Below are 25,382 nucleotides of genomic sequence, written 5' to 3'. Positions count from 1 at the left end.
TCCTATAGGAGTCAGTGTTATTTACATCATTGCAGAAATATCTGTGCCAGCATTGGAGATGAGGGGTGTGTGTGTATATATATCCCAGATATACATATATATACACACGTATACATGTAAATATGTATGCATACAAATACATGTATGTATATATCACCAATTCATGTATTTAACTATTGGACCTACTCCTGTTTCCGTTTCAAACTTTCAAGATTTGGATTAGATGTTCACATGATATCTGTAAGAAATATGCAATTGATTGAGCCTGCTCTTCACATTGTGACATGGTGACATTTCGTTGTCACTAAAAGTCAAGATTATTTTTATTGGGTAGCAAAGTTCGAAATTTATTTAGATAAATAGTTTTGAAGGTACTACATTTTATTTTGGAGGTTTATGGAGAATCATCTGTCTTCAAACACTTCAGTGGGAAAGAAAGGAACAGTCTTGAGTTCCAAGCCTGAGTTAAGATGATGTGATGCAATAATGTTTTTATCAAATAAAAAAATATACCTTTTTTACCTTTCTAATTTTATTTTGCTGTGATCAGAGAATGTTTTAATTTAATTTTCAATTTTGAAGGCAGGGACTGTAATTTTTCTAAAGTTGCAAAAGTGAGGAAATAGAATCAAATCACTTTTCAGGAATGTCCTCTTTCCTGAGGTTTTCCTTGTCTTCAAAACTTTATCGTGCCTTTCTTCCTTAATTTCAAGTTAACTTGAATGTGGGGTTTGTGAGTTAATAAAATCCTGATGGTGTCTCATGATATGCACCAAAAGGATTTGTGAATCAGCGGATGACTTTAATCTGTATTACTCATGAAAATCTGTGATGATCCTGTGTCGTGGTTTAACCCCAGCCAGCAACTGAGCACCACACAGCTGCTCGCTCACTCCACCCCAGAGGGATGGCTGAGAGAATTGGAAGAGTAAAAGTAAGAAAACTCGTGGGTTGAGATAAGAACAGTTTAATAATTGAAACAAAATAAAATAGTAGTAGTAATAATAATAAAAGAACATACAAAGCAAGTGATGCACAATGTAGTTGCTCACCACCCGCCGACCAATGCCCAGCCAGTCCCTGAGCAGCAGACCCCTGGCCAGTGTTCCCCTGGTTTGTGTACTAAGCATGACATGATATGGTGTGGAATAGCCCTTTGGCCAGGCTGGGTCAGCTGTCCTGGCTGTGCCCCCTCCCAGCGTCTTGTGCATCTCCAGCCTTCTCGATCTGTAGAGATGAGAAGCTGAAAAGTCCTTGACTTCGTGTAAGCACTACTTAACAACAACTAAAACATCAGTGTGTTAGCAACATTATTCTCATACTAAATCCAAAACACATCACTATACCAGCTACTAGGAAGAAAATTAACTCTATCCCAGCCAAAACCAGGACGTGCTGTGATGCGATAATATGTGCATCCTTTTATCTGTTCTTTTAATGACTGAAAATGTCTGTGATGATTCTGTGGGATTTTCCATATTAGCTTACCATTGATTTATGAGATCTGTTCTGAAAAGGATGTTCATTAACAACAAAATCTTTCCTGCTCATATTACTATTGGATAGTATAAATTATCTTCGGTAGTTCATTAAGACAGAAAAAAAATATTGACTCAGTTCCAAAGAAACTTGCAGTTCCCTTTTAACCTCATCACTAGCGAGCTAGGTAGAAGGAAGGACGCTATGTGAGAGCGCGTCTGTTGGTTTACCGACCATTTAACTGTTATTTTCAAACTTTTCCTGTCTGCAAGCTTTTACAAGGAAAAGTGAAAATATGATATAATCCAATGTCATGCCAGCTGTCCCCTTTGCTGTCGCTATAAGCACAGGCTCTTGTGTTGGCTGATTGTAGTCACAGACATAGCTGCTCAAGACAGTTACTGAATTGTATTCTGACTAAATAACTAAATACTTGTGAATTCTCAGGGTGATAGTCTGAGGAGGATATGAGATTTGAGAGAATCACTTTTACTTTGTGAATCCTATGTAATAGTTCATAGATTAAGACGCTAATTAAACTCTATGAGAGGGTGAGATTTTGACCTTATGAAAGTCTCCCAGACACTGATTACAGTGGAGCAAGGATTTTGCCACTACTCTGAGGAGGCACCCAGCTTTTTAAAACCATGGTTTTAAGTTCAGTATATTGAAAAGATGGGTTTTGATGTGAGTCCAGCTCGTAGTGGGTGCTGTTGCTCGTGTAATACAATTAGCTGGTATTATTCCAAATTCTTTTAAATTATGTCTGTACTACACTGCATTTTTCTTCCAGTAATATTCTTTGCAGAACTTTGATGGCACTGATTTTCTTGGACTATTCATTGATACTCTTTCCAACCAATTCTAAAAGCTAGTATCTAAAAAATACTGAGAAGCCAATGCTGAAACATAAAGATGTTCCTGCTTATCTAGTCTTGCAGGTAAGCGTAAAGGAGTCAGCCTACATGGAAAATAAATACTGTAGAAATGGCTTGTAATAATTTATAGGATAGTCTGTCCAATGATGACATGAATTTTTCTTGCAACTTATAGATTTGTTGTTAATGTGATGTAGACTCAATCAGTAGTTGATTCACACATTTCAAGATCCATCTGTCTGGGCATTTCAGTTACTCTAGAGGCAATCTATAAATTTTCTTGACTTCAAATGAAAGGTCATCAGCATCAGTCTCATCCAAAAGTTAATTATTAAAACTTGGCGTTGACTCAAATACAAAATGAAGTGAAAAGAAAAAAAAAAGTAATAACAGGTGAAGTCACGTTAATTATGAGTTCTGCAAAAGGATCCATGCAGGCAAAAGTGCCTGCCTGTGTCAATTATACTATAGGATTGGAGACTGGATTGTAATTGTGTGGTTTTCATGTGTTTAAATCAGTTACATTTCATCATACTGTAGGTTAGGTTAGTGCAAACAAATGATAGGCAATGTTAAATTTGCAGGCTTGCTTAATCAATACCTGAGAAATGTTTTAGGCTGCATTCTGATGGTGAGCAGTAAGGTGTTATCAAAGGGTATGGGTGTCTGTCTGCCTGCGCTCCCACCCACCCAGCAGGATCATACAATATCCAGTTTGTAACGTTATCTGGTTCCAGCCCCCCACCCCTGAACCCAGGGCCAACTTACAGGGCCCAGGGCCAAGTTACATTGGATGCTCAAGCAGCATGCTTTCACATGTAGCTAATATTAGCCAGGTGTATTAACACTGTTTACATCTTGAAGGTCTTGAGTCTTTCTGTACTGCTGTAGTACATTGGCCTTAAGGCAGCGGGTGACTATCAATTCTTACATTTGTAAAAGTTGTGTACACGTGCCGTGAAATGGTAGAATTTGTGTTGCAGTATCTAATTTCAAAGTAGTGGTGTTTGAACTGTGATTCTGTTACGAAAAGTCTGAGTCTTAACTACTACAAACCAGCAGCAAGCCTTGGAAAATGGTGTTCTGTAACTTTGAAATTCAGGATTGCTTTTAGCAGTCTATGGTGTGATTTAATGATGATGGTAGTGGTAGATGCTAATGAATGTAATTTTTGTGTGGATTTGTTACATTTTCACACTTGCTTTAGTTTGGTGGTTCTGTTGATTAGTAATTATACAAAATCAGAATAATACAAAACTGTTAAAATTAAAAGATGATTGCTAGGAAAAATGCCATCACTTATGACACAGAAAATTTGTAATGTTACTAGAAAAGTTAGCTTGGCATTTCAAATGTGTGGTGTTGTACAAGTTACATGGGGTTCGAAGTTCATGTGGTGAAGCTTCATAAGCCTTTCCCAGTTTTCTTGAGGGCATCAAGTCTTTCTCTAGTGAAAAAAGAATAAAAGGGACATGAAGAGTGGAGCAGGGTATCGTGTCCTTTTATTAAGGTTCATTTATTGTGCCTGTTCTACATGGTAGCATTCTAGACAAGAGAGACGCATTCAGCAGTTGCTATTTGGAGGAAATACAGGTGATTAACTACCGGGAGGCTTGGTTAGCTGGTGTGTCTGGAGAGCAACTGTGCCAGGTCTTTTCTTAGTCTGTGCTTGGAAAGGAGGGAGAACTTCCACTGCAACAAGTTTACTAGGTCACTCTCAGTGGAGACATATTGTTATCATTGTTGTGTAAACAGATAATACTGTTAAGCAAATGTTTAAAGGATATGAAAACAACACCAACAAAAAATCGTGATCTGAATCTAAAAATCTAATGTTACAATTTCTCTTGTTCTAATCAAAACAAGGTACTGCTAATATTCTTGGAATACATCTATTTAAATACTGGGAGAGCTTCAAAGGGATTGTAAGAATTAAATGATATTTGCAGAGAAAGATGGAGGGAGCAGCAGAGAATGACAGAACAGAAGAATTTAGGTTGGAAGGAACCTCTGGACCCCATCAGATCCAGCCCCTCCTGTTCAGAGCCAGGCCAGCTTCGAAGTTGGAACCAACTTTAAAAGTTTGATTCGGTTGCTGAAGACCTTATCCGGCCACGTTTCGGATGTTTCCAAGGATGGAGATTCCACAGCCTTGCTAGGCAACCTTTCCAATGTTTGACTGCTCTCATTGTGGACAAAAATCTCCCTGCCATCTAATTCCGTGTTGCAAGGCATTAGCCATCTGTTGTATGGGTTATTTTGAACAGTATTGCTTATTCTTAATGAGTCCTATGAGGCAAAACACTTAAACTCTCACTTTTCAAATTCAAATAAACCACAGTGTTCTGCAAAACTTAATTGTTAGTGGCAGTGGTTTCGTTTCTCTCTTCCCAGTCAAGTCCTCAGGATTGAAGCTGCAGATTTGCAGAAAGTTTTGGTTTTGTATGTCTTCTTGCCTGTGAAATTACCGTCTGCTTTTTATGTAGTGATGCAACGATCCTTCTGTTTCTCTGCTCTTACTACTCGAAGTGCAAAACTTGTCCCAAAATGCAATTGCTCAGATATTTAAGTAGTGTTTACTTTCCGTCTGAAACTTTTATTATTAGCAAATAATATTTAGTCTATTAGTAATGGACTTGTTCTTTAATTACAGCAAAAGGACTAATTAATCTTCTGAAGGCCTGGTGAATTTATTTCATAGGAAATAATAATACATTTGTAGCAGTGCTAGCATTCTGTAATGGGTAATTTCGTTTCCTAAATAACCCTGGAGCACTTCTGGAATATAGTCCTTTTTCTTCTTTTTCTTAGTCTTAACTGTAGAGTGAGTTATTAATGACTAAAAGCCTGCACATGAGAGCTTGCTGACAGAGTAAAGCTGACAATGTACTTTCATTTTTAAAGGTAACTCTGTATTTGCATTTTTGCTAGTCGTCCTAGCCTAAGTATCAAAGGTTAAACAGACTGCTTCGGTCCTGATTTAAAAGAAAAGAGGTTTAGCTTAAAACTGTTTGAACTGTATGACAAAAAGGGAGTTTAATTGCTAGTTATAATTCATTTATTATTTTCTTTGACATCTGCAAGTTCCTATTCCTTTCTTTGGATGTATACTCAAAATTAGAATCTAAACTCAGGTAAAACTGCTTCTTCAGAAAACAATGCTCCTCAGTCCTTTTGTGAGAAAAAGATCATGGTTGTTTTGTAGATGTTAGCACTCCACGCTTACTGGAAATACTTTCTCCTGAACTCTGATTTCATGGGAAAATTGAAGAGTTAGAAACTGCAAAGGTACTTCATTAACCCACCTCTGTCGCAGAGGTCAGTTCTCACCACTCTCGGAAATGAATGCTGTCGCTGGTGCTGTGGGATGGTTGATGGCCTAATATGTTGTTCACAGTTTTTAATGGCTGTAAGGCTAGAATTTTTGTAATAGGTGGGGCTGGAAAAAGTCCTTTTGGTGTACCAGAAGTTGTCACAGCTTTCAGCTTATCATTGAAAATGTTCATTTTCTTGGTCTCTTAAGTATGACTTCCCGTAGTTTATAACACAGAAGAAACATCCTCTGCCATTTATGGCCCAAGTGGGACTTAGCGTGAGCAGTTTGTGGTTTTGGTTGTGGGCTTTTTTTGTTGTTGTTGAGGGTTTTGGGGGTTAATTTTTTTTTGTGGTGTTTTTTGTTTGTTTTTGTTTTGTTTTTTTTAATCAAGACATGTCCTGAGCTATTTACATTTAAATGTTATGGGTGCATGAGCTGTGTGACTTTTAGCTGTCCTTTACTCTACAGAAAGGCTGTTATGTCTTTGGAATTTCATTAGTTTGAAACCCCAAAATATTGCTTTATGTCTTATTCTGTTTCTGGGGGGACATCCTGCTATGCTAGACAAATGGGTCAAATCTGTAAGACCTGAGATTGCTGGGAATTACAGGAGGAAAAACCCCAAATCTTCTTTAAAACAAAAAAATGGATGAAGTGTTCGTTTTTGGCTCTTTGACGTATAATTCATTTAATGGCCTTATTATTTTTTTTTTTTTCCTGAATATATTCGCAGTGTGTTAACATTTTGCTACATTTGGTGGGAATTCTAGTTTTGGATGTTGTTTACCTAAATATTGTTAACTAAACCCATAAAAATTTGGAACCTTAAATAAGTGAGCTCTTGGTTCATTACTCTCTGTCATTCTAAGACTCCCTAACAGCAGCTCAGCCGCGACCTTTCTAATTCTGAAATAAGATCTTCAATTTCCTATGTCTTTAAGATTTGTGATTGTTATAGCTTGCTTCTTTGGACAGGGCTGCAGAATAAGGCTTAGTAGGTATGAGACTCTCTAGAAATTGCCTTGTGTTTTCTATACAATTAATTCCAATGATCTACTTTGGGGAGGAGGGAAGACTACCAGTTTATCTTGAAACAAGCTTTCTTCACTCCATACTTTTGCGTTGTATGAGTACAGTTACACAGATAAAATAATTGTCTTTAATGGATAGCAATATTTCACAGAGGGTAGCAAAATATCTAGATAGTAATCTGGGGGGAAAGTTGATAGAAAATCCCAGTTTTAATTCAACTCAGATGAAATACTAAATTATGTTGGTTTATATAGGCCATGCAACTGAACAACTAAGGTTATATATGATCCTCTGCATGGAGGTGTAAAGAAAAATCATTGAAGAAATACCATACTAGAGGGGGAAAAAAAGCATGCAACAAATGGTTTCCACAGAATCTCTCTCTGTGATCTCATTAAATATTAAAAATTGTGTAAAATGTTGTCCATCAACATTTTAAGTTATTTTACTGGTTCTGTTATGTGAAATTTACAGAAATACAAATCAGTAGTGTTTGTTGTGTAATTTCTATGTTATGTTTAAATAATCTGGTAACAGTCAGGTGTAAATAATCATAAATACAAGTGCATCTCCCTAACTAAGGATTGCAACTAGTTTACTTTTAAAACATTAACCTGTTTAATAATTAAATGGTACAGTGTGCCATTGGCAAAGTCATCATGAATGTGGGAAGGAGCTGAAAACATTTCTGGCTTCAAAAATACCTAGGAAATACGTTTCATTTCTGGAGTAGCAGCAGCAAAGCATCAATGTAAACAGTTCTGCCTTTTAGAGATAAGAGGTATCTTTTACTGAGTTTAGCAATATTAATTTCTTTTTTCTTTTTTTTCTTTTTTTTTTCCTTTCAGCCATAATCAGCAGACCACGTCATTTAGACATCCTGTGACAGGACAGGTTTCTCCAGAAAATATTGAATTTATTTTGCGAGAAGAGTAAGTAGTTTTATACCCATGTCAAGAGATCTAAAACAGTAACACATTTACCTACAGTAGTTTAGCAGTTTTACAGTTCTTATGGTATTTTAGCAAAAATGTTATAGAGATAGTTTATGCTTAAAAATTTACTTCTCATTGTGATAGTGTGTTTTTGATTCGAGCACTGTTCCACCTTAGGGCTTGAGAGAAAATCTTTACCAAATCTTAAAAAATAAACAAACAAACAAACAAAAAAAAACCAACCCAAAAATAAACAAACAAAAAAGGCAATATAAATAGGATACTTTATATAAGGCTAAAGCATTATTATTTAATATCAAATATACAGAACATAAATGTAAAATGTCTTTAGAGCAAACTGGAAGGTTTGTACTGAAATTGAAATACACAAAATATTGCTAGTTTCCATTGTCATTCCTTGGTTTTCTTATATTTTAGATTTTCTGAATTCCCTGTCTTGGGCTGGTAGTTATTAAAATTTTTTTCAGTAGGCATTCTTCATTTAATTCTAGAGAAATAGAACCATATGCGGTGAGGCCGCACCTCGAATACTGTGTTCAGTTTTGGGCCCCTCACTACAAGAAGGACATTGAGGTGCTGGAGCGTGTCCAAAGAAGGGCAACAAAGCTGGTGAAGGGTCTGGAGCACAAGTCTTATGAGGAGTGGCTGAGGAAGCTGGGGTTGTTTAGTCTGGAGAAGAGGAGGCTGAGGGGAGACCTGATTGCTCTCTACAACTACCTGAAAGGAGGGTGTAGCGAGGTGGGGGTCGGTCTCTTCTCCCTAGTAACAAGTGATAGGACGAGAGGAAACAGCCTCAAGCTGCACCAGGGGAGGTTTAGGTTAGACATTAGGAAAAACTTCTTCACCGAAAGGGTAGTCAAGCATTGGACCAGGCTGCCCAGGGAAGTGGTTGAGTCTCCATCCCTGGAGGTATTTAAAGAACGGATAGATATGGTGCTCGAGGACATGGTTTAGTGGTGGACTTGGCAGTGCTAGGTTAACGGTTGGACTCGATGATCTTAAGGGTCTTTTCCAACCTTGTCGATTCTATGATTCTATATGTATTAGTTTCCAGCATATTTTATCTTCATTATCTGATTTAAAAAAAAAAAAAAAAAAAAAGTGTTCAGATTGGTGTATCTGGGCGTGTCTTTGGTTTTGGTTTGGATCACTCCCTGTTCTAGGGTTTAACTGCTCCTGTTGTCCTCGCTGCATGCTAGATTGCTCCTGGAATCCCTTCTGTAATGGGATGACTGGAAATCTTCCCTAGACAGAGTCTAGGAGAAAGTCTGCATCATCTTCTAAAACCACTCCAAAGGGCAAGGGGAATGGGACACCACCAGGTAGCTTTTCTTCCAGCCTGGTCTTCCAACATTGTTTAAGCAGCCTCTAGCCCTTCATGCATCACAGAGGCTGGGCATCATAGCTGTGATGGCCTGCGTGTGGTGGTTTGTGTGGCTGCCCGCACGATTCTGAACACTTTATGTTTCAGATTATGTGACATTTAATTTGCTTTACGTTTAATTTAAAGCAGTATAACCTTAAGAAAAATGAGGCCCATAGAAGGGCCATATGAGACTCCCAGGAGACTGAGGCTTTTCTGGCAATGTCTTCTGTTGTGGACTTGGAGAGGAAAGGACAAGTAGAGCATGACTGTACAGGCCTTTGCTTAGAGCTTCTGGTACAGCCTGGAGAAGTGCTTCTCATATGGTTTGAAAAACAAACAAACCAAACAAAAACAACAATAGCAACAAAAACCCAGCTAAACAGCTGCCCTCCCCAAGCCCAAAGCAAATCCAAGGGCCAATCCGATGTTAAGGCCCGTGCTGAGAACCAGCATGAAATAGAAGGTTGAACATATTTTGCAGTGTGTGGGAGAGGCCTGTGATCAGGTACAAAGACTGTGGGATATCTCCTGAGCTGGAGGTCACCCCAGGTGTTATGTGGTGTGCAGGTGGCTTGCTGCTCGGGAGGGGTTTGGCTGGATACAAGTACGCAAACAAGCTGCTCCAAGTCATTTAGTGAGGAGAACAGGTGCCTTGCAATGGAGCGTATCTCAAAGGCAGTGTAGACAACAGCCACTGTGCCTCTGTGTTCCAACTTCCATCCATTAATTGATTTTTATTTGATTTATTGTAAAGGTTCAATCAAATTTAATGTAAAGAAAATTTGTATATGTGTAAGGAAAAATAGGTGTTTGGATAGAACTCGTTGGAGTGCCTCCCTGGGTTAGTCACACTTCCCTGGGCTGTTTCTGGTCTTGTAATCGTGGTAGCAGATAAAATATTAAAAGCAGAATTGAAAGAACAACTTGCTGGTGGCACGTGACTTTAGTGATCTTTTATATGTTAGAAGCTTTTTAGGAAGAGAAATTAAGGTGTTTGTTTGGAGGGCAATCAGATGAACAGGCATAACTTGTCATCTCTAGACTTTAATTACTCGCACTGAGATGGTATCAAAAGCAGGAAAAAGATCTTACAATGTAGTAGAATTAATAGAGACAGGTGTTTTTTATTCTAAAAGAAGGGGGAATGGCTGGAGGGATATAGCAAGGAATATGTGTTTGTAGTGACTACTCAGGAAACAGTATTTGCGAGAACATTTTTTCTAAGCTTTATTATTTGCCTGACGTACATAGTGTTTTTAAAATTAGATGGTTTTAATACATCAGTTCAAATTACTTCAAAGATGTCATTTTCAAGTGCGTGGGATGCCCTGGTTTCCTTAGTTTTGTACTGCTTCTGTGCGACAGCGTAGGTTTTACACAGCTGCTGTTCATCACGGTCATATCGGACGACACTGTTGACATACGTGGATGTCTCTGCTGAAATCAAAGGAGGTTAGCACCTCCCTGTCTTTAGGCCTAGGTATCGTAGTGGGGCTATGCTGTGTTTTCAGTTCTTTTCCCTCAGGCATCAGGGATTTGTATGGAATCGGTGTTGTTGATCGTGTATTGGTTTGCAATCAGTATTGTAGGTTGTATCTTGTGAGGAAATGACTTTAACAAACAGGATGCAGTCAGAAAGATAGCCTCTGGATTTGCATGGTCTGTGGAAACTTTCCATCATGGGATCCTTTTGACCAAGAGTACTTTTTTCTATAGCTGAAGAATCCTGTCTGAAGTAGTAGCACTCTTAAGGGTTTCATAAATGGCAATTTGTTCTTCAGTGCTGTTGTGACGTGATATATTACTTACAGGTTGATTTTAATTTAAGATTAGAGCCAAAGCCAGGAGTTGTCACCAGATGTTTACTGGGAGCTAGGGGGGGAGACATAAGAACAAACTGGTTCGGGCTGCAACAAACATATCTATTAAAAGGACACATTTAACATCAGAAAAGTAATCTACAGTAATCCAGAAGTGATGAATGTACAGACTGCTCTGGCATTTTCTCATTCAGGAAGCAGTGTTCTGGCAAGAAGATTTGAAAAGAAGTTTTGGAAAATGATGTCAATAAATGATGTAATCTTAACTTGATTATGAGTCAGTTATGAACCAGACACCCTTGCCTCACTTGATCAAAGGATTGGATAGTTTCAGTAGAAGGCCGAGACGGTATTTTGCTAGTTTTTTCCCAAGGCATTTCCCCCTTTAAACAATATCATATCAATCTTGCTTTTTAAGCCAAAATCTGATTTCCTCAACTCCATTGCAACCGGAGGATAAAAACAGAGTATTGCCTGGAACCTGTACCTTTTAAATTACATTACCTTTTGATCCTTATGCTATTCCTTCTTCCTAAAGGTGTTCCGATTTAGATTTTTTTTTGAGAAACAGTGATAATAATCCCTTATTTCTAACCCCTTCTTAGCTGAGACCACTGTCAAATCCCCACCTCTAATTCTGCTTTCCGAGCTTAGAAGCTTTGGTCACTTAGTGTGTGGGACGTGTGTTCAGTACCTTTCGCTAGCCCTGCTTCAGTGCTAGCTTTTTGGTGTAAGGCTTTTAGATTTGTTTGTTATCTGAGTGATTGTAGGTGAATGCACTATTCAATGTATGAGCCCATTGTTTTTTATAATAATTTAATTATACTTTTTCTTCTCTATTCCTTTCCTAATAATTCTTAACGTACTTTGACTGCTGCTAGTCATTCTGCTAAGATTAAAAAATACCCTTTTCTCAGATTGCTAGTGTTGTTTTGAGTGATAAAAGCTGCAGAGATGTTTTCAATTTCTCCTTTCTTTGAATTAGTTTTCTGTTGTTGACACTGCATTCAGTTTGGCATTTTATCACATGGTTACGTGTATCTGAAGATTATTTTTCTATCTGTTCCTGTCAGCATTTCAGTTTTTGTCCGGATTAATTTTTGTCCTCTATTGACTTGGTCATCTCGCAGTTTTCAGGATCACCTCTAAATAATTTGAGCACCTTGGCTATATGGGAAGTCCTTCTGGTAGCCTCCCTCCATTTAACAACTGTATCTTAATATCTGTGCTTTACTTTCATGTTTTTAATGAACCCTTAATTCCCACAAGGAGACCTTTCCTAAACAACCAATGGAAAAATGAGTGTTAAGGACAAGGCTGCTGGAAAAGTGTTAGATCTAGTTTAATTGTTATATGTGAATTTCTCTGAAAAATCTATGATAGAATTACTTAGGATAGATGTACATAATGTTTAGATTTCTTCTGTGTTATCTTTCTTTAAATAACAGTTCTTCAAATAACTGACAGCCATGTATCTATTTGCATCTGTTGCTAAACACTAGTAGTTGTGTATTAGAAGTTTTACAGTATATTTGTGATAGTATTGTTTGCAAATGAAAAGATAGTACTTTAAAGTTAAAATATAAGACTTCAACATAATGAAGAATCGACGGTTGCAATGGCAAGGATCAGCAGGAGGAAGAGACTTCCCCCGAAGCCTGAGATGCCCTTGCAGAACTGCTTTACTGCTCTGCAGACTGAAGAGGAAAAGCCTGTCACACCAGGAGAGACGCTGGAGCTGAGCAAGGCAGCCCGATCTGCTCCCCCTATAACCACCAGTGCAACTAAGAAAAGGCAACGGGTGATAGTTGTAGGCGACTCTTTTCTGAGAGGTACAGAGGCACCCATTTTCCGACCTGACACACTCTCTAGAGGGGTGTGCTGCTTACTGGGGGCTCATACAAGGGATGTTGCCGAGAGGCTACCACGCCTCATACAGTCCACTGACTATCATCTGCTGCTGTTGTTTCACGTGGGCACCAGTGACACAGCCAGAAGCAGTCTGAGGAGTATTAAGAAGGATTACAGAGTCCTGGGAGCGGCGGTAAGGGACTCTGGAGCACAGGTATTTTTTTCATCAATCCTCCTGGTCAAAGGGAAGGGGTTTGAAAGGGCCAGTTGAATCTGGCGAATCAACAAATGGTAACGGGACTGGTGCCACAGCCAGGGGTTTGGCTACTTAGACCATAGGACTCGCTTTGAGAAACCTGGTCTACTAGGGGCTGATGGGGTCCTTCTGTAAGAGAAGGGAAGAGCATCTTTGGTCATAGGCTTGCCAAGCTGGTGAAGAGGGCTTTAAACTAAAGTTGCCAGGGGAGGAGAACCTCAATCCATCCCACTCCTACCAGTTTAATGCCAGTACCAGCAATAGATGCCCAGAGCCTGGAGAAGGATCACAGGTCAACAGGAGAGCATCTGAAGATCAGCGCAAAGGAATTCCAGCCACTCCAGCCAGTCAGCTTTGTTGGGAACCCAACTTAAATACTTCTATGCAAATGCACGTAGCATGGGGAATAAACAAGAGGAGTTAGAGATGTGCACATGCCTGCAGGTCTATGATCTTATTGGCATCACAGAGACTTGGTGGGATGGCTCCTATGACTAGAGTGTTGGTATGGAAAGATACAGGCTCTTTAGGAAGGACAGGCAGGGGAGATGAGGAGGGGGTGTTCAGACGAGGAGCTGGAGTGCATGGAGCTCTGCCTGGGGATGGCTGAGGAGCTGACTGAGAGCTTATGGGTCAGGATTAAAGAGAGGGCAGGGACAAATTACAGTATAGTGGGGGTCTGCTACAGGCCACCCAACCAGGAAGACCATGTGGATGAGGTCCTCTATAGACAGATAGGAGCAGCCTCACATTCGTAAGCCCTGCTCCTCACGGGGGACTTCAACCACCCCGATATCTGTTGAAGGGACAACACAACAGGGCATAAGCAATCCAGGAGGTTCCTGGAATGCATTGATGATAACTTCCTTCTCCAAGCGATAGATGAGCCAATGAGGAGAGGTGCTATGCTGGACGTTGTTCTCACCAACAAGGAGGGGCTGGTGAGGAATGTGAAGCTCAAGGGCAGCCTCGGCTGCAGTGACCATGAAATGGTGGAGTTCAGGATCCTTAGGGCACCGAGGAGGGCACACAGCAAGCTCACTGCCCTGGGCTTCAGGAGAGCAGACTTTGGCCTCTTCAGGGATCTTCTCGGTAGAGTACCGTGGGATAAAGCCCTGGAGGGAAGAGAGGCCCAAGAAAGCTGGTTATTATTCACAGATCACCTCCTCCAAGCTCAGGAGCAATGCATCCCAACAAAGAGGAAGTCAGGCAGAAACGCCAGGAGGCCTAGGTGGATGAACACGGAGTTCCTGGACAAACTCGAAACACAAAAAGGAAGCCTAATAGAGGGTAGGTAGGTAGGTAGCCTGGGAGGAATACAGACAAATTGTCCGAGCAGCCAGGGATCAGGTTAGGAAAACTAACGCCCTGAGAGAATTAAATCTGGCCAGGGACATCAAGAGCAACAAGAAAAGCTTCTATAGGTATGTTGGTGATAAAAGGAAGACTAGGGGAAACGTGGGCCCTCTTTGGAAGGAAATGGGACACCTGGTTACCCAGGATATGGTGGAAGATGAGGTACTCAGTCACTTTCTTTGCCTCAGTCTTCACCAGCAAGTGCTTAAGCCACACTGCCTAAGTTGCAGAAGGCAAAGGCAGGGACTGGGAGAATGAAGAACTGCCCACTGTAGAAGATTAGGTTTAAGACCATCTAAGGAACCTGAAGGTGCACAAGTCCATGGGACCTGATGAGATGTATCCCAGGGTCCTGAGAGAACTGGCGGATGAAGTTGCTAAGCCACTATTCATCATATTTGAGAAGTTGTGGCAGTCCAGTGAAGTTTCCACTGACTGGAAAAGGGGACACATAACCCTCATTTTTAAAAAGGGGAAAAAAGGAAGACGCAGGGAACTACAGGCTGGTAAGTCTCACCTGTTGGAGTGGGTCCAGAGGAGGGCCATGAAGATGATCAGAGGGATGGAGCACCTCCCTTGTGAGGACAGGCTGAGAGAGTTGGGGTTCTTTAGCCTCAGCCTGGAGAAGAGAAGGCTCCTGGGAGACCTTTTAGCGAGTTACCTTCCAGTACCTGAAGGGGGCTTACATGAAAGCTGGAGAGGTTTACAAGGGCACATAGTGATAGGACAAGGAGTAATGGCTTTAAACGTGAAAGAGGGAAGATTTAGATAAGATACAAGGAAGAAATTCTTCACTATGAGGGTGGTGAGACATTGGAACGGGTTGCCCAGAGAAGTTGTGGATGCCCCCTCCCTGGAAGTGTTCAAGGCCAGGTTGGATGGGGCTTTGAGCAACCTGGTCTAGTGGAAGGTGTCCCTACCCACTGCAGGGGGGCTGGAACCAGATGATCTTTAAGGTCCCTTTCAACCCAAACCATTCTATGATTATGTGATTCTATAAATGTGGAAATATATATATATTGTGAGCTTCATCCAATGAGTGTTACCCTCTTTTTTGCCTGTTTTTTGTGCAACTGGTAAAGCCTGTGTATCACCTCTGGGGAGAGAGCTATCTTATTTTGTCTATTGCATTTGGTTACTATAGCAGCAAAAATATCAGGTGGAGAGAAAGGAGGAAACCCAAACAGCCCCAAAATAAACATCTGCCATGTTTACATGTATGGAAATACTAGGACAGTTAATTTTTTTGTCTAGCTGAATAGGAGATTTATTAGTATTAAAAATAGATTGACATGATGTTATTGTGTCGTATTTGGTTTCAACAAAATAAACTTTTTAGGTTGCTGGTATGAATGTGGATCTTCTAAGTCGGCTAATCTTTATGATCCTTTAGAGAAAAGGAATGTGTTCTCTCGTGAGTATTGCATTTTCAGTATGGGCTACTGGTGTAATAATTTTTTTGTGTTGTTCAGTGTTTTGCCTTTTTTTTTTTTTTTATAAACCAAATATTGGCCATGTAATTCTTTTAGCTGGTAAATGTGATTTCTGTAGACATACTAACACTGTTTAAGTAGAGCAGGGAGTTGCTTGACAGGAGATACTATATAGAGTGTTATTTTCAAGTATTTTAAAAAGATGTATAAGGCACCGGAGCTCTGAATGTACATACTGCAATTCTGCGTGTGTATGCACGCACCTGGGGGGGGGGCAGTAAGAAAACTGTCTTGAAAATAGACAAAAAAACAGCACTATCAAGAGAGAATGGGATGTCTTGAATAACAGATACTATCAAACATGTTTGGTAATAGTGATTCTGAACTAATGTTTCTGAATGCACAGAGTTAGTGCTACAGTCACTTATTTTTAAAGGTTAATCTGTAAACACTATTAGGACAGTGTTAACTTCATTTACATGCTGGGATGTTTCAGGTAATTCTGCATATTCTGCATATTTTTATTTGCTTTTAAAAACAGACTGAGAATATTAATTAGCTGTTAAGAGACCTGAATACTTGAGTTTGGTTATGTTCTGATTTCATGCAAGTCTATTTTATCCTTGAAATACTATATATGAGTATTTAAATCAATTTTCAGTATTGTTTGATGTTTTCTGTTACATACACAAAGTTTGGATCACCAGTGACTGCTGCCTAAGGCTTTTTTTAGGAGAATAATAATGTATTTTCTCTTTTGGTGGATTTACTGTCTCTTTTGCTGGCTATGTGAGTTCTACCACAGGGCAATAACCTCACATGTTTTAAAAAACATTTTTCTCGTTGTGAATTTGTTCTTTTCCTAGTTGAAGTTCATCATTAATCTTGGTACTACTAGAAAAGGAAAACTCAGTTCATTGGCAGTGATCATTTTCAGTGGCAAGTGGAAGAGAGATTGCTAAATGGTCAAATTATAAATGCTTAGAAATTATGCATTTATTGTTCTGTGTTGCATTATGATTTTCTGATAGTGATGGTCTTGTTAAATATATAAAGCTTATCTCCCTCTGTAGTTCTAATTGTTTTTTTTTTTAAACTGCAGTATGTTTAACCTAATGTGAAACAGTATCTTGTGGAACAGTGAAAATCTGTTCAATCTGAGTTTGCCTACCCTGATTGGTAGATTAAAGCCATTCCTCTGGGGTTATTTCTCTTTCCATATTAATATTTTTGTTGGAAAAATTAATTCCAATTTGTTGAAAGTTAAATTTTATTTTTCATTTTTGTCTTTCCTGAGGAAGTTAGCTCTCTGTGAAATAGCTACTCTCTAAAATGAATAAACGTAATCTAATCAGATTATCTCTAGTCTGGGAAGGCCTACAGATTTTCTGAATATGTATGTTACATGCTCTATCCTCTTCCCTCCACCTCCTCCTTTCCCCCCTCCTTGACCCAGTGAGTATCTGGAAAATAACATGTATTGTGTGACTGTCCTACAGTATAAACTCAATAGTTTGTGGTGTGGACATTGTAAAGGATCTAAACCTCAAGGGAAGAAGAGAAATTTTGTGTCTTCTAAGGCCAAACATTTTCCTTGGATGTGTTTTCATACTTTTGCAACTCATTTCTAGTGGCCCTCTTAATGATCTAAAATCTAATACATTAGGTTCCTTTTGAGGAGGCAGTGTAGAAGACTGTCACATCTCTGTTAGTGTTCCTCCCTCCTTGAAATACCTGCTCTCTGCTTAGTTGCCTCGAGCAGGGAAATAGAACCTTTTTGATAAGTAAATATTAGGAAAAGGCAAGTAAGATGGTTTTACAAGCAAAATGCAGGGATATTGTAAGTCTTCATTTTCTACCTGTTTTGAAAGTTTATAGAGTGCAAGGGAGCAAGTGAGAACAGAGTCAAAAGCAGATAAGACTGGCTGATCAACAGAAATAGCTTAGGCAGTGTTATATACGGGAAGTGTCTTAATCTGCTCTCTGCTGAAACTGGATGTTCCTAAAGCTGATTAAATGCTGAAGTAGGATACTTGGTCCATAAGAGGTAAAGCAAATTGACTCAAACTGATGTGATGAAGTTCTCATGCGTTAAAGGCTGGCCAGGAATTTGGGGGTCGGCTTGTAGTTTGTTCTCGTATCTTGGACCCGAACGTACATATAAAAGCTAGAAAGGAGGGATTTATGCCAGATAAGCAAGGCATAAAGGAAATGGGATCAAGGCTGTGTTACTTCCTTGCAAGCTTAATTGAAACTGTGTGGTCACAAATGGAAACATGTGCTTTCCCTGACACCAAATCAAATATAAAAGCTTTTGGACAGGTAATTGTTCAGGTTGTAACTGAGGAAGAGCAACGGTGGCAAACACCTTGTCCTCAGTTAAACCCTGTGTTGAGCTACTACAATCGCAAACTCTTCTTCTCTGTTCTTCTGAGCGATAACTGCTCAGAATTGCTCTGTTCTCTGTTGCGTTCAGAATTGGATTGAATTTCAGTGGTAGCAACAGTAATGTTTGGTGTGGTTTGTGGGGTTTTTTTTGGTTGGGGTTTTTTTTTTTGGCTTTGGTGACTTACTAAGATGGGAAAAGGAAAATCATAAGTTGTTCATAGTTCGTTTTGTTTTGGTTTTTTTCTGATGTGACTGTATTGCTACTTGTTCCTAAGATACAATTTGCTAAACTATGTTGTTAATGATTTTTGAAAATACCACCTGTGGGTTTAATTCACAAGTTGGTGTTGAGCTTGGCTGCTGAGGGTCCTCTTCACAACCTGCATATGGGATTCCACAAGATTTTGCACTTCCATTTATCCTCTCATTTCTTCATCTGGGCAGCTGTACTGAATTCTTTCTTGTTGAACAGGTTCTTATGGTAGGATTGATCTCACCAATGCTTTAAATGGGTATCTGCATCTGAGCTAGTTATCAAGATTTCTTCAATCTTAGTATGACTCAGAAGTTATTTATTTCTAATGCTATCTGCCATGAATTGCAGCATTTCACTTAAAAGGTATTTTAATAATTCATATTGGATTATGAATCATATTTTGGGCAGATTCAAAGATCTAACATTAAGTTAGTGAACGATGTAACAGTCGGCTAGTCTCACTTTGATTTTTAAATAAGAAGCCTGTTATTGCAAAGTGCTGACTCCTATCCTTCCCTCCCCAGTACTGGCTCTTCCACATGTTTGCAGCCAAGCCTCTAAATTGGGCACAATTTAGTTTCTCTGCATTAGCCTTATCTTCTCTGAGTGCTCTTTATTATATCTTGATTCTCTGTTGGGTTTGCAGACAACTTGGCAGGTTTCTTCCTCCTGATACACTGACAAATACCAATCATCAGATGTCACTGGCAGCATCTGCTTGAGAAATATCTGAAATCAAAATAATAGGGGTGGTGCAAAGGAAGTTGCAGATGCATGGGAAATGTTTGACTAGCCTGTCATTCATTTGCTCACTGTGAATCTTAAATATAAAAAGGCAAAGCTGACTGTTTGAAACACTGTGCTTTAGTTTATCTGTTTTTCTTTGTTTTCTAGACAGAATTCATCTATGTCCAAGCAACAAATAAACCAAAGACCTTCAAGCATGGTCAGTGAAACGTCCACTGCAGTAACTACATCTGCTGTTGATACAAAACCTGGCTCTAAGGTAAAGGAAAAAGGCTATTATTTCAGCTTGATGATTAGAATTTCACTCACTTTAAATCCAATGCTCTTTTAATGCTGATTTTAATAGGGCCATGGGTTTAGCCCAGAAGTCTAATAACTTACCTCAAATAAGAGGTAGTATCTTCTACCCAAGCACAAACCCTTTTACAGCATAGGAGCACCGTATACCCCCAGGATGGTGTTGAATGATAATTTGAAAAATAGCGATTATTGTGACATGTAAAGTTTGAGAGGCTTCTTAAGAACAGAAGTAAGTACATGTAATACTAGTATTCCAGCAAGTCTTCTGATAGTCCAGTGTATATGGCAAGAAGAGCTGCAGAATACCAGGAATTGTAATTTGCAGTTCTTACTTTTCCATGAAACCTTATTGCTGTTCCTCCTCTTAGTAACAACTTAGATCCTTTTCTGTCATCACTGTAGTGCACAAACAGTGCAGACACCAAGTTTACACGCAGAATGTTTAATAATAGAAAAATCCATTATTTGTCATTGACAAAGGGCCTGTGTTTATTATTGCACAAAATACAATAAAGTGCTGTACTTGAAGTGTCACCAACTATTTTAATGCTTCTTTGACCTTACAATAAATTACAGTACAGTGAGAATGAGAGGGGGCTGGATAAAAAGAAGCAAAAAAATACTGGAAGAATTAGCAGAGATAAGATAGATTTCTTAACTTTGCCTGCAGTTCTTAAACTTCTCAGGTTTTTTTTTTTAAATGCAAAAGTGTGAAGCCTTTTAAGTAATTGAGTTGAAGAAAGGACTTTGCCAAATTGGTTGCAAAGGTATTTTTGTTGAGTTGGAATCACTTGAAATCTTTTTGTAATGTTTTGAATTGCTTGGGTGAATATTGGAGAAGATAAAAACAATTTCATGAAAAGCAAAAAAAAAAAAAAAAATTCTTTAGATCCAATGTGTATAGGTTATTGGACCAACACAAAGATTGTCATGTGTCACATTTATCTTCAAAGTGCTAGATGAAGTTATGACTGAAAAGAGGAAACTTAGTACTCACGAAAACATTGTCACAAAGAGGCTAGTTCACTGGAGACATCAGAACTGCACAGCTACAGGTGAGGGTAATGCTCTTTCCATCACAGCTTGGAGAATAGCCAGAATCACCTCCCAAAACTTCAGTTGGTCTGGTTTTGGTCTCTGCTTCTATTTTGTTTGCAGTCCAGTGTAAGTGTGGCCATGCATGCTTCTGGCAGGTTCCCAGGTGTAGCATTTTTTTTTTTAATATATGACAGCTTTAGACTTTGAATAGAGGTCTTGTAGAGGGCTTGCCTGTACTTTTCTTCTCCACCAGGTTTGTTTATATAAGATACATCCTGCTGCGGGCCCTCAATAAATACTTTACTGATGTTTTGATTAAAACAGAGAACCAACGTCTGTCTTATGTATGCTTTGCTTCATCATTGCATGTGTTTCCAGGCTTGAAATCACTCCTCTTATTCTGTAGAGTCAGAAGGAGATCTGTTAAATTCCTTTACAGCCTAACACAAAATTAATTCAAGTGAACTATCAATGAGAACAAAGGCTGTAAAGTGTGTACTGCATTTTGAGGTTGACTTTTGGCATGTTGAGAGTACATTTTAAAATCCTTTAATCTCTTTCTAAATGTTTTCTTCCATGAATTCCATAATCATTCTTTCAGAGAGTGAGTTCCCAGATGCAGACTTTAGACACAATCATGAAGCCAGAGACACGTTCTGTTTGTCATGGCAAAGGTCTCTAGCTACCCATAGCTAATTATTATCTTTTATGAAATGCTTTCATAATTTTGTCCTGCAAATGCCATCACAGAACTGCGTAGGTATAGTGTTGGAATCGTGGCCAAATTCAAACTGATTTTTATGTAGAGCTATGCGCATTGAAGTAGTACCAAATCAGAAAGTGCAGCACCAGGTACATGGCTTTCCGCTTGATTCTTCCACAGAAAGTTGACAGCTAAGAATTGCTACCTTTGGGGTGGAGGGGGAAGGTAAGCTGACAACTGTACAACAGATTTGTCATTCTCAGTTCAAGATGAAAGAGATGAAGACTTCTGGCTTGCTTGTTGCAGTGTTCAAGTCTGAACTTGGATTGAATAAAACTTCTGAAATAAAAAGTAATTGTTTGGAAAGAGAATTTCACATGTTCTGTCCAACAATTTCAGTTGAACAGTGTACAACTATAGGAGCATGTTGGAAAGAAGAATAAGAAAAAAGCCAAAATGAGGCTTATACTTATCAAAATGTCATTATGCTTTGTTGATGTGCATATAAATATATAAGGCTTCATTTTGTAAGACACCCAAGATGGGCAGTTTTGCAGAAATGCACATAGATTCTTGGCGTGGGCCCCACCATTTTGATGCTGGCGCTGTCTGAATAAGTCGTCTGAAGACTTTAGACCAATGCAGTCTACCCTTCCTTTTGAAATTTGAGGGGTATGGAATTGAGGGAATAAAAAGCAAAAGGGTGTGCTGATAAACCACAGCCGTTCTCTGTCCCAAAGATCTGCTTGTTCGTAGCCAGTTCAATTTCATTATTAACCATATTAAAAGCCATCTATATTGATTACAAATGAAGGATGTGGAGGAATAAAGATCTGTTTCAGTTTGAGAGTAAGGTACATTTGGAATTTAGTCTGTTAAAGCATCTGGTGGTGTGAATGGAAGCTTGTGAGTGTTAACTGTGCTACGCAGTACTTTGGCCAAGTCAAAAGCATAAAGGATAGTAGTGTAATGTATTTATTACCATCTACATTTTGAGAGTGTGTTTTGGATGGATTCTGCGTAAGAGAAGTAATTGAATTGTTGATGACGCTGATAGTTGCTGGTATTTTTCCAGGATGGGAGGTGAGGATTACAACAAGTAAATAAAGTAAATACTGCGTCTAGCAGTTGAGAGAAAGAGGCAATGGTGACAGGTATGCAATGGTGCCAGCTGGGTGGGACTGTGTGGAGCTGGAGTGTGGAACACAGGCATGAGTACAGGGCCACTGTAGATGAATATTCAATATTAAGAGCAGGAATTTCCTAAGAGTTTCAGGTTTTCCCATCTAAAAAATAAGGATTTTGTCTAATTTACTTAGAGATACTGAAAGGGTTGGACTTGATGATCTTGAAGGTCTTTTGCAACCTAGACGATTATATGATTCTATGATTCATGAGTTCATTTGTTAGTGTAACGTTGAGATTTTTTGAATGGAAGAGTTTATGACTTAAATAGGTGGGGTTTTTTGTGGGCTGGGTTTTTTTTGTTAATTCCCTGTAGATTGGAAGTTTCGTGTTCTCTTACCTGTATGTATATGCATATTTTTATCAAGTCTTCCTTTTTGCTATTTAGAAAATCTGTTCCAAACGAAAGGCTGTTTACTTTTTTTTTAACTGTCCAGTTTTAGAAAAAAAAAAAATTACATTTTATAATTAAGTTAGCAACTTTCCTCCTCAGCTAGAGGCTACTGTAAGGAAGGAGATGACGCAGTGATGAAAAGGGATTTGAAAATTTTGGCTCTTGACATTTTGGGGTTCTTTTCCAAAAACTTAGGAGTTATTCACAAACAAGACAGCATAACAAATGTACTGAAGTCAAAAGCAACTTCTTTGTCTTCAGTGACACAGGCAGCTGCTCTGACCTGCATTTTTCGACACGCAACAATGATATCAGAATATTTTAAGTTAGGAGAAGACTACTGCAGTACAGACAAATAGTTTTAAAAATATACCTTTTCTTTTAAACTAACTTTTTATTCTAGTCAGTGGAAGCACAGCCTGACATTCAGTATCTGTTATGCTTTGTTTTATTCCAGAGCGGAATGAGATGATTAATACTACAGATGATATGAAAATTTTAATTACATAAAGCACCATAAAATTATTTTTCATTTCTTTTATGGGTATTGTATTGATAGAGAATACACAGCCTTAGGGAAACTTTTCCCCCTCCCATGTAATAGAAATTGTTTGGTCTTTTGACCAAGTCCAAGATTGACTTTTCTACATTGTGGTCTGCATTTTTTTAAAAATTAAATAAGGTCAGAGAATCAAAGTGCTTGATCACTGACAGGGGATCTGATGAAAAAATCAAATTTAAACCCTGCTGTCAGGCTAGATTATCTATACCTTAACTGTTCCTCTGTTCATCCACCCTTCCTAGGATAAATATGAGAAAGAAAAATTAGAAAACTAAATTCTGTACATTTTGTAAATTGATTTCTGTTCAAGTGCAAAGCATAGATTTTTGCCTTTCAGAGCCTTAAACAGTTTGAGCCTCATGATTTTTAATCATCCTTGTAACGTAGCTGTTGCATCTAACACTTGGAAACAGTTTTTTAAAATCTTGACTGAATTTACTGCATCTCATTTTTCTTAAGAGAATATATATATACACACACACACACATATAAATACATATATATAGCTTGGCCTGATGATTGTATGATCATCCAGAGCTTGGCTGTCCTCATGATACATCTTTGTGTGTTTGTTTAAAGTGATATTTGGATGCAGGTTCAGAAGTTATTTTTTGAAATATTTTCAGTGGCAAACACAAAATGCCTGACATCTTATTTCTTCCTTCGTTTAGTCTCAGACTTGCTGCTTGTAGATCTGCGAGTGAGTACTGAGAGAGATTTTGTGGTTGTAATTGCGCTCTGCAGCCTGTTAGCCGAGTGCCTTAGCACAGGTACAGCAGAGAAATGGGCTGGGAGGTCTCGGTGATACCATCCTCACCTGGCTTTTACTGTGAACTGGTTATTGCCAGCTGAATGGCAGGGGCATCTGCTCAGAAACCTGTTGCTGTTTACAACCTGGCCTGTTAGGTTTGTGCTAGCCATAGACAGCTGGGCTGCTCAGGTGATCTGGAAAGCTGTCTGGTGATAAAGGACCTGGGGGTATTGGTCGCCAGCTGGCTGAATATGAGCCAGCAGTGTGCCCAGGTGGCCAAGAAGGCCAATAGCATCCTGGCTTGTATCAGGAATAGTGTGGCCAGCAGGACCAGGGAAGTGATTGTCCCCCTGTACTTGGCACTGGTGAGGCAGCACCTCGAGTACTGTGTTCAGTTTTGGGCCCCTCACTACAAGAAGGACATTGAGGTGCTGGAGCAACAAAGAGCAACGAAGCTGGTGAAGGGCCTAGAGTACAAGTGCTATAAGGAGCAGCTGAGGCAGCTGGGGTTGTTTAGCCTAGCGAAAAGGAGGCTGAAGGGGAGACCTTATCACTCTCTACAACTACCTGAAAGGAGGTTGTAGCGAGGTGGGGGTCGGTCTCTTCTCCCAAGTAACAAGCAATATGGCAAGAGGAAACAGTCTCCCCAGTTGCACTAGGGCAGGTTTAGGTTGGATAGAGGAAAAACTTCTTTACTGAAAGGGTTGTCAGGCACTGGACCAGGCTGCCCAGGGAAGTGGTTGAGTCTCCATCCCTGGAGGTATTTAAAAGATGGGTAGACGTGGTGCTTAAGGACATGGTTTAGTGGTGGACTTGGCAGTGCTAGGTTAATGGTTGGACTCGATGATCTTAAGGGTCTTGTCCAACCTGAACAGTTCTATGATTCTATGATTCCTGTGCTGCTCTGGGCCATGGGTAAATCTTGTGCAGACTGTCACTGAGGTGTCAGGTGAGGTGTCACACCAAGGGAAAAGCCCACACTTGGCATTCTTCGTGTCTCCTAAGCGTCAGGGCGTTTCACAGAAATGACTGTACCACGTAGCTCACCTGACTTCTCAGCAGAGCTGAAAGCAGCATGCTGCTTCCTGGTAAACAGACCTTGGGGCAACTACCTAGTAAAATCTGCCCTTTGATATCTCCTTATGAGCGTTAAATCAACATTGCTGTTTTATATGCTATAGCACCGAAGAAAAAGTGGATTTTTTTTTTCTTACTGATTATTGCTATTATCTTAATCCTGCATTAAGATGTGTGCTTATGTCTACTGAAATGTGTGAAATTTAGTGCAGATTGGTAAAGCCTGGCCTCGAAATTA

The 25,382-nt window shown here is 39.3% G+C and overlaps 1 protein-coding gene across 9 annotated transcripts in view; it reads left to right on the top strand.

The window, feature by feature from the left end:
- The window catches only part of PLEKHA7 (pleckstrin homology domain containing A7), a 168,222-nt gene that overhangs the window by 86,545 nt on the left and 56,295 nt on the right, over positions 1-25,382 (top strand). For 8 of the 9 annotated variants that reach the window (XM_087745643.1, XM_087745642.1, XM_087745637.1 and 5 more), the window contains 2 exons: positions 7,554-7,637; positions 19,282-19,393. In XM_087745643.1, the coding sequence (XP_087601769.1) occupies positions 7,554-7,637; positions 19,282-19,393 (196 nt within the window). The remainder of the gene's footprint in view (positions 1-7,553; positions 7,638-19,281; positions 19,394-25,382) is intronic. The other variant, XM_087745641.1, reaches the window with a different exon arrangement.

This window comes from Nipponia nippon, unplaced genomic scaffold (genome assembly GCF_047370975.1).
Source record: "Nipponia nippon isolate SJK-2023a ecotype South Korea unplaced genomic scaffold, ASM4737097v1 scaffold_10, whole genome shotgun sequence".
Lineage (NCBI taxonomy): Eukaryota > Metazoa > Chordata > Aves > Pelecaniformes > Threskiornithidae > Nipponia > Nipponia nippon.
This window is presented reverse-complemented; position numbering and strand designations above follow the sequence as displayed.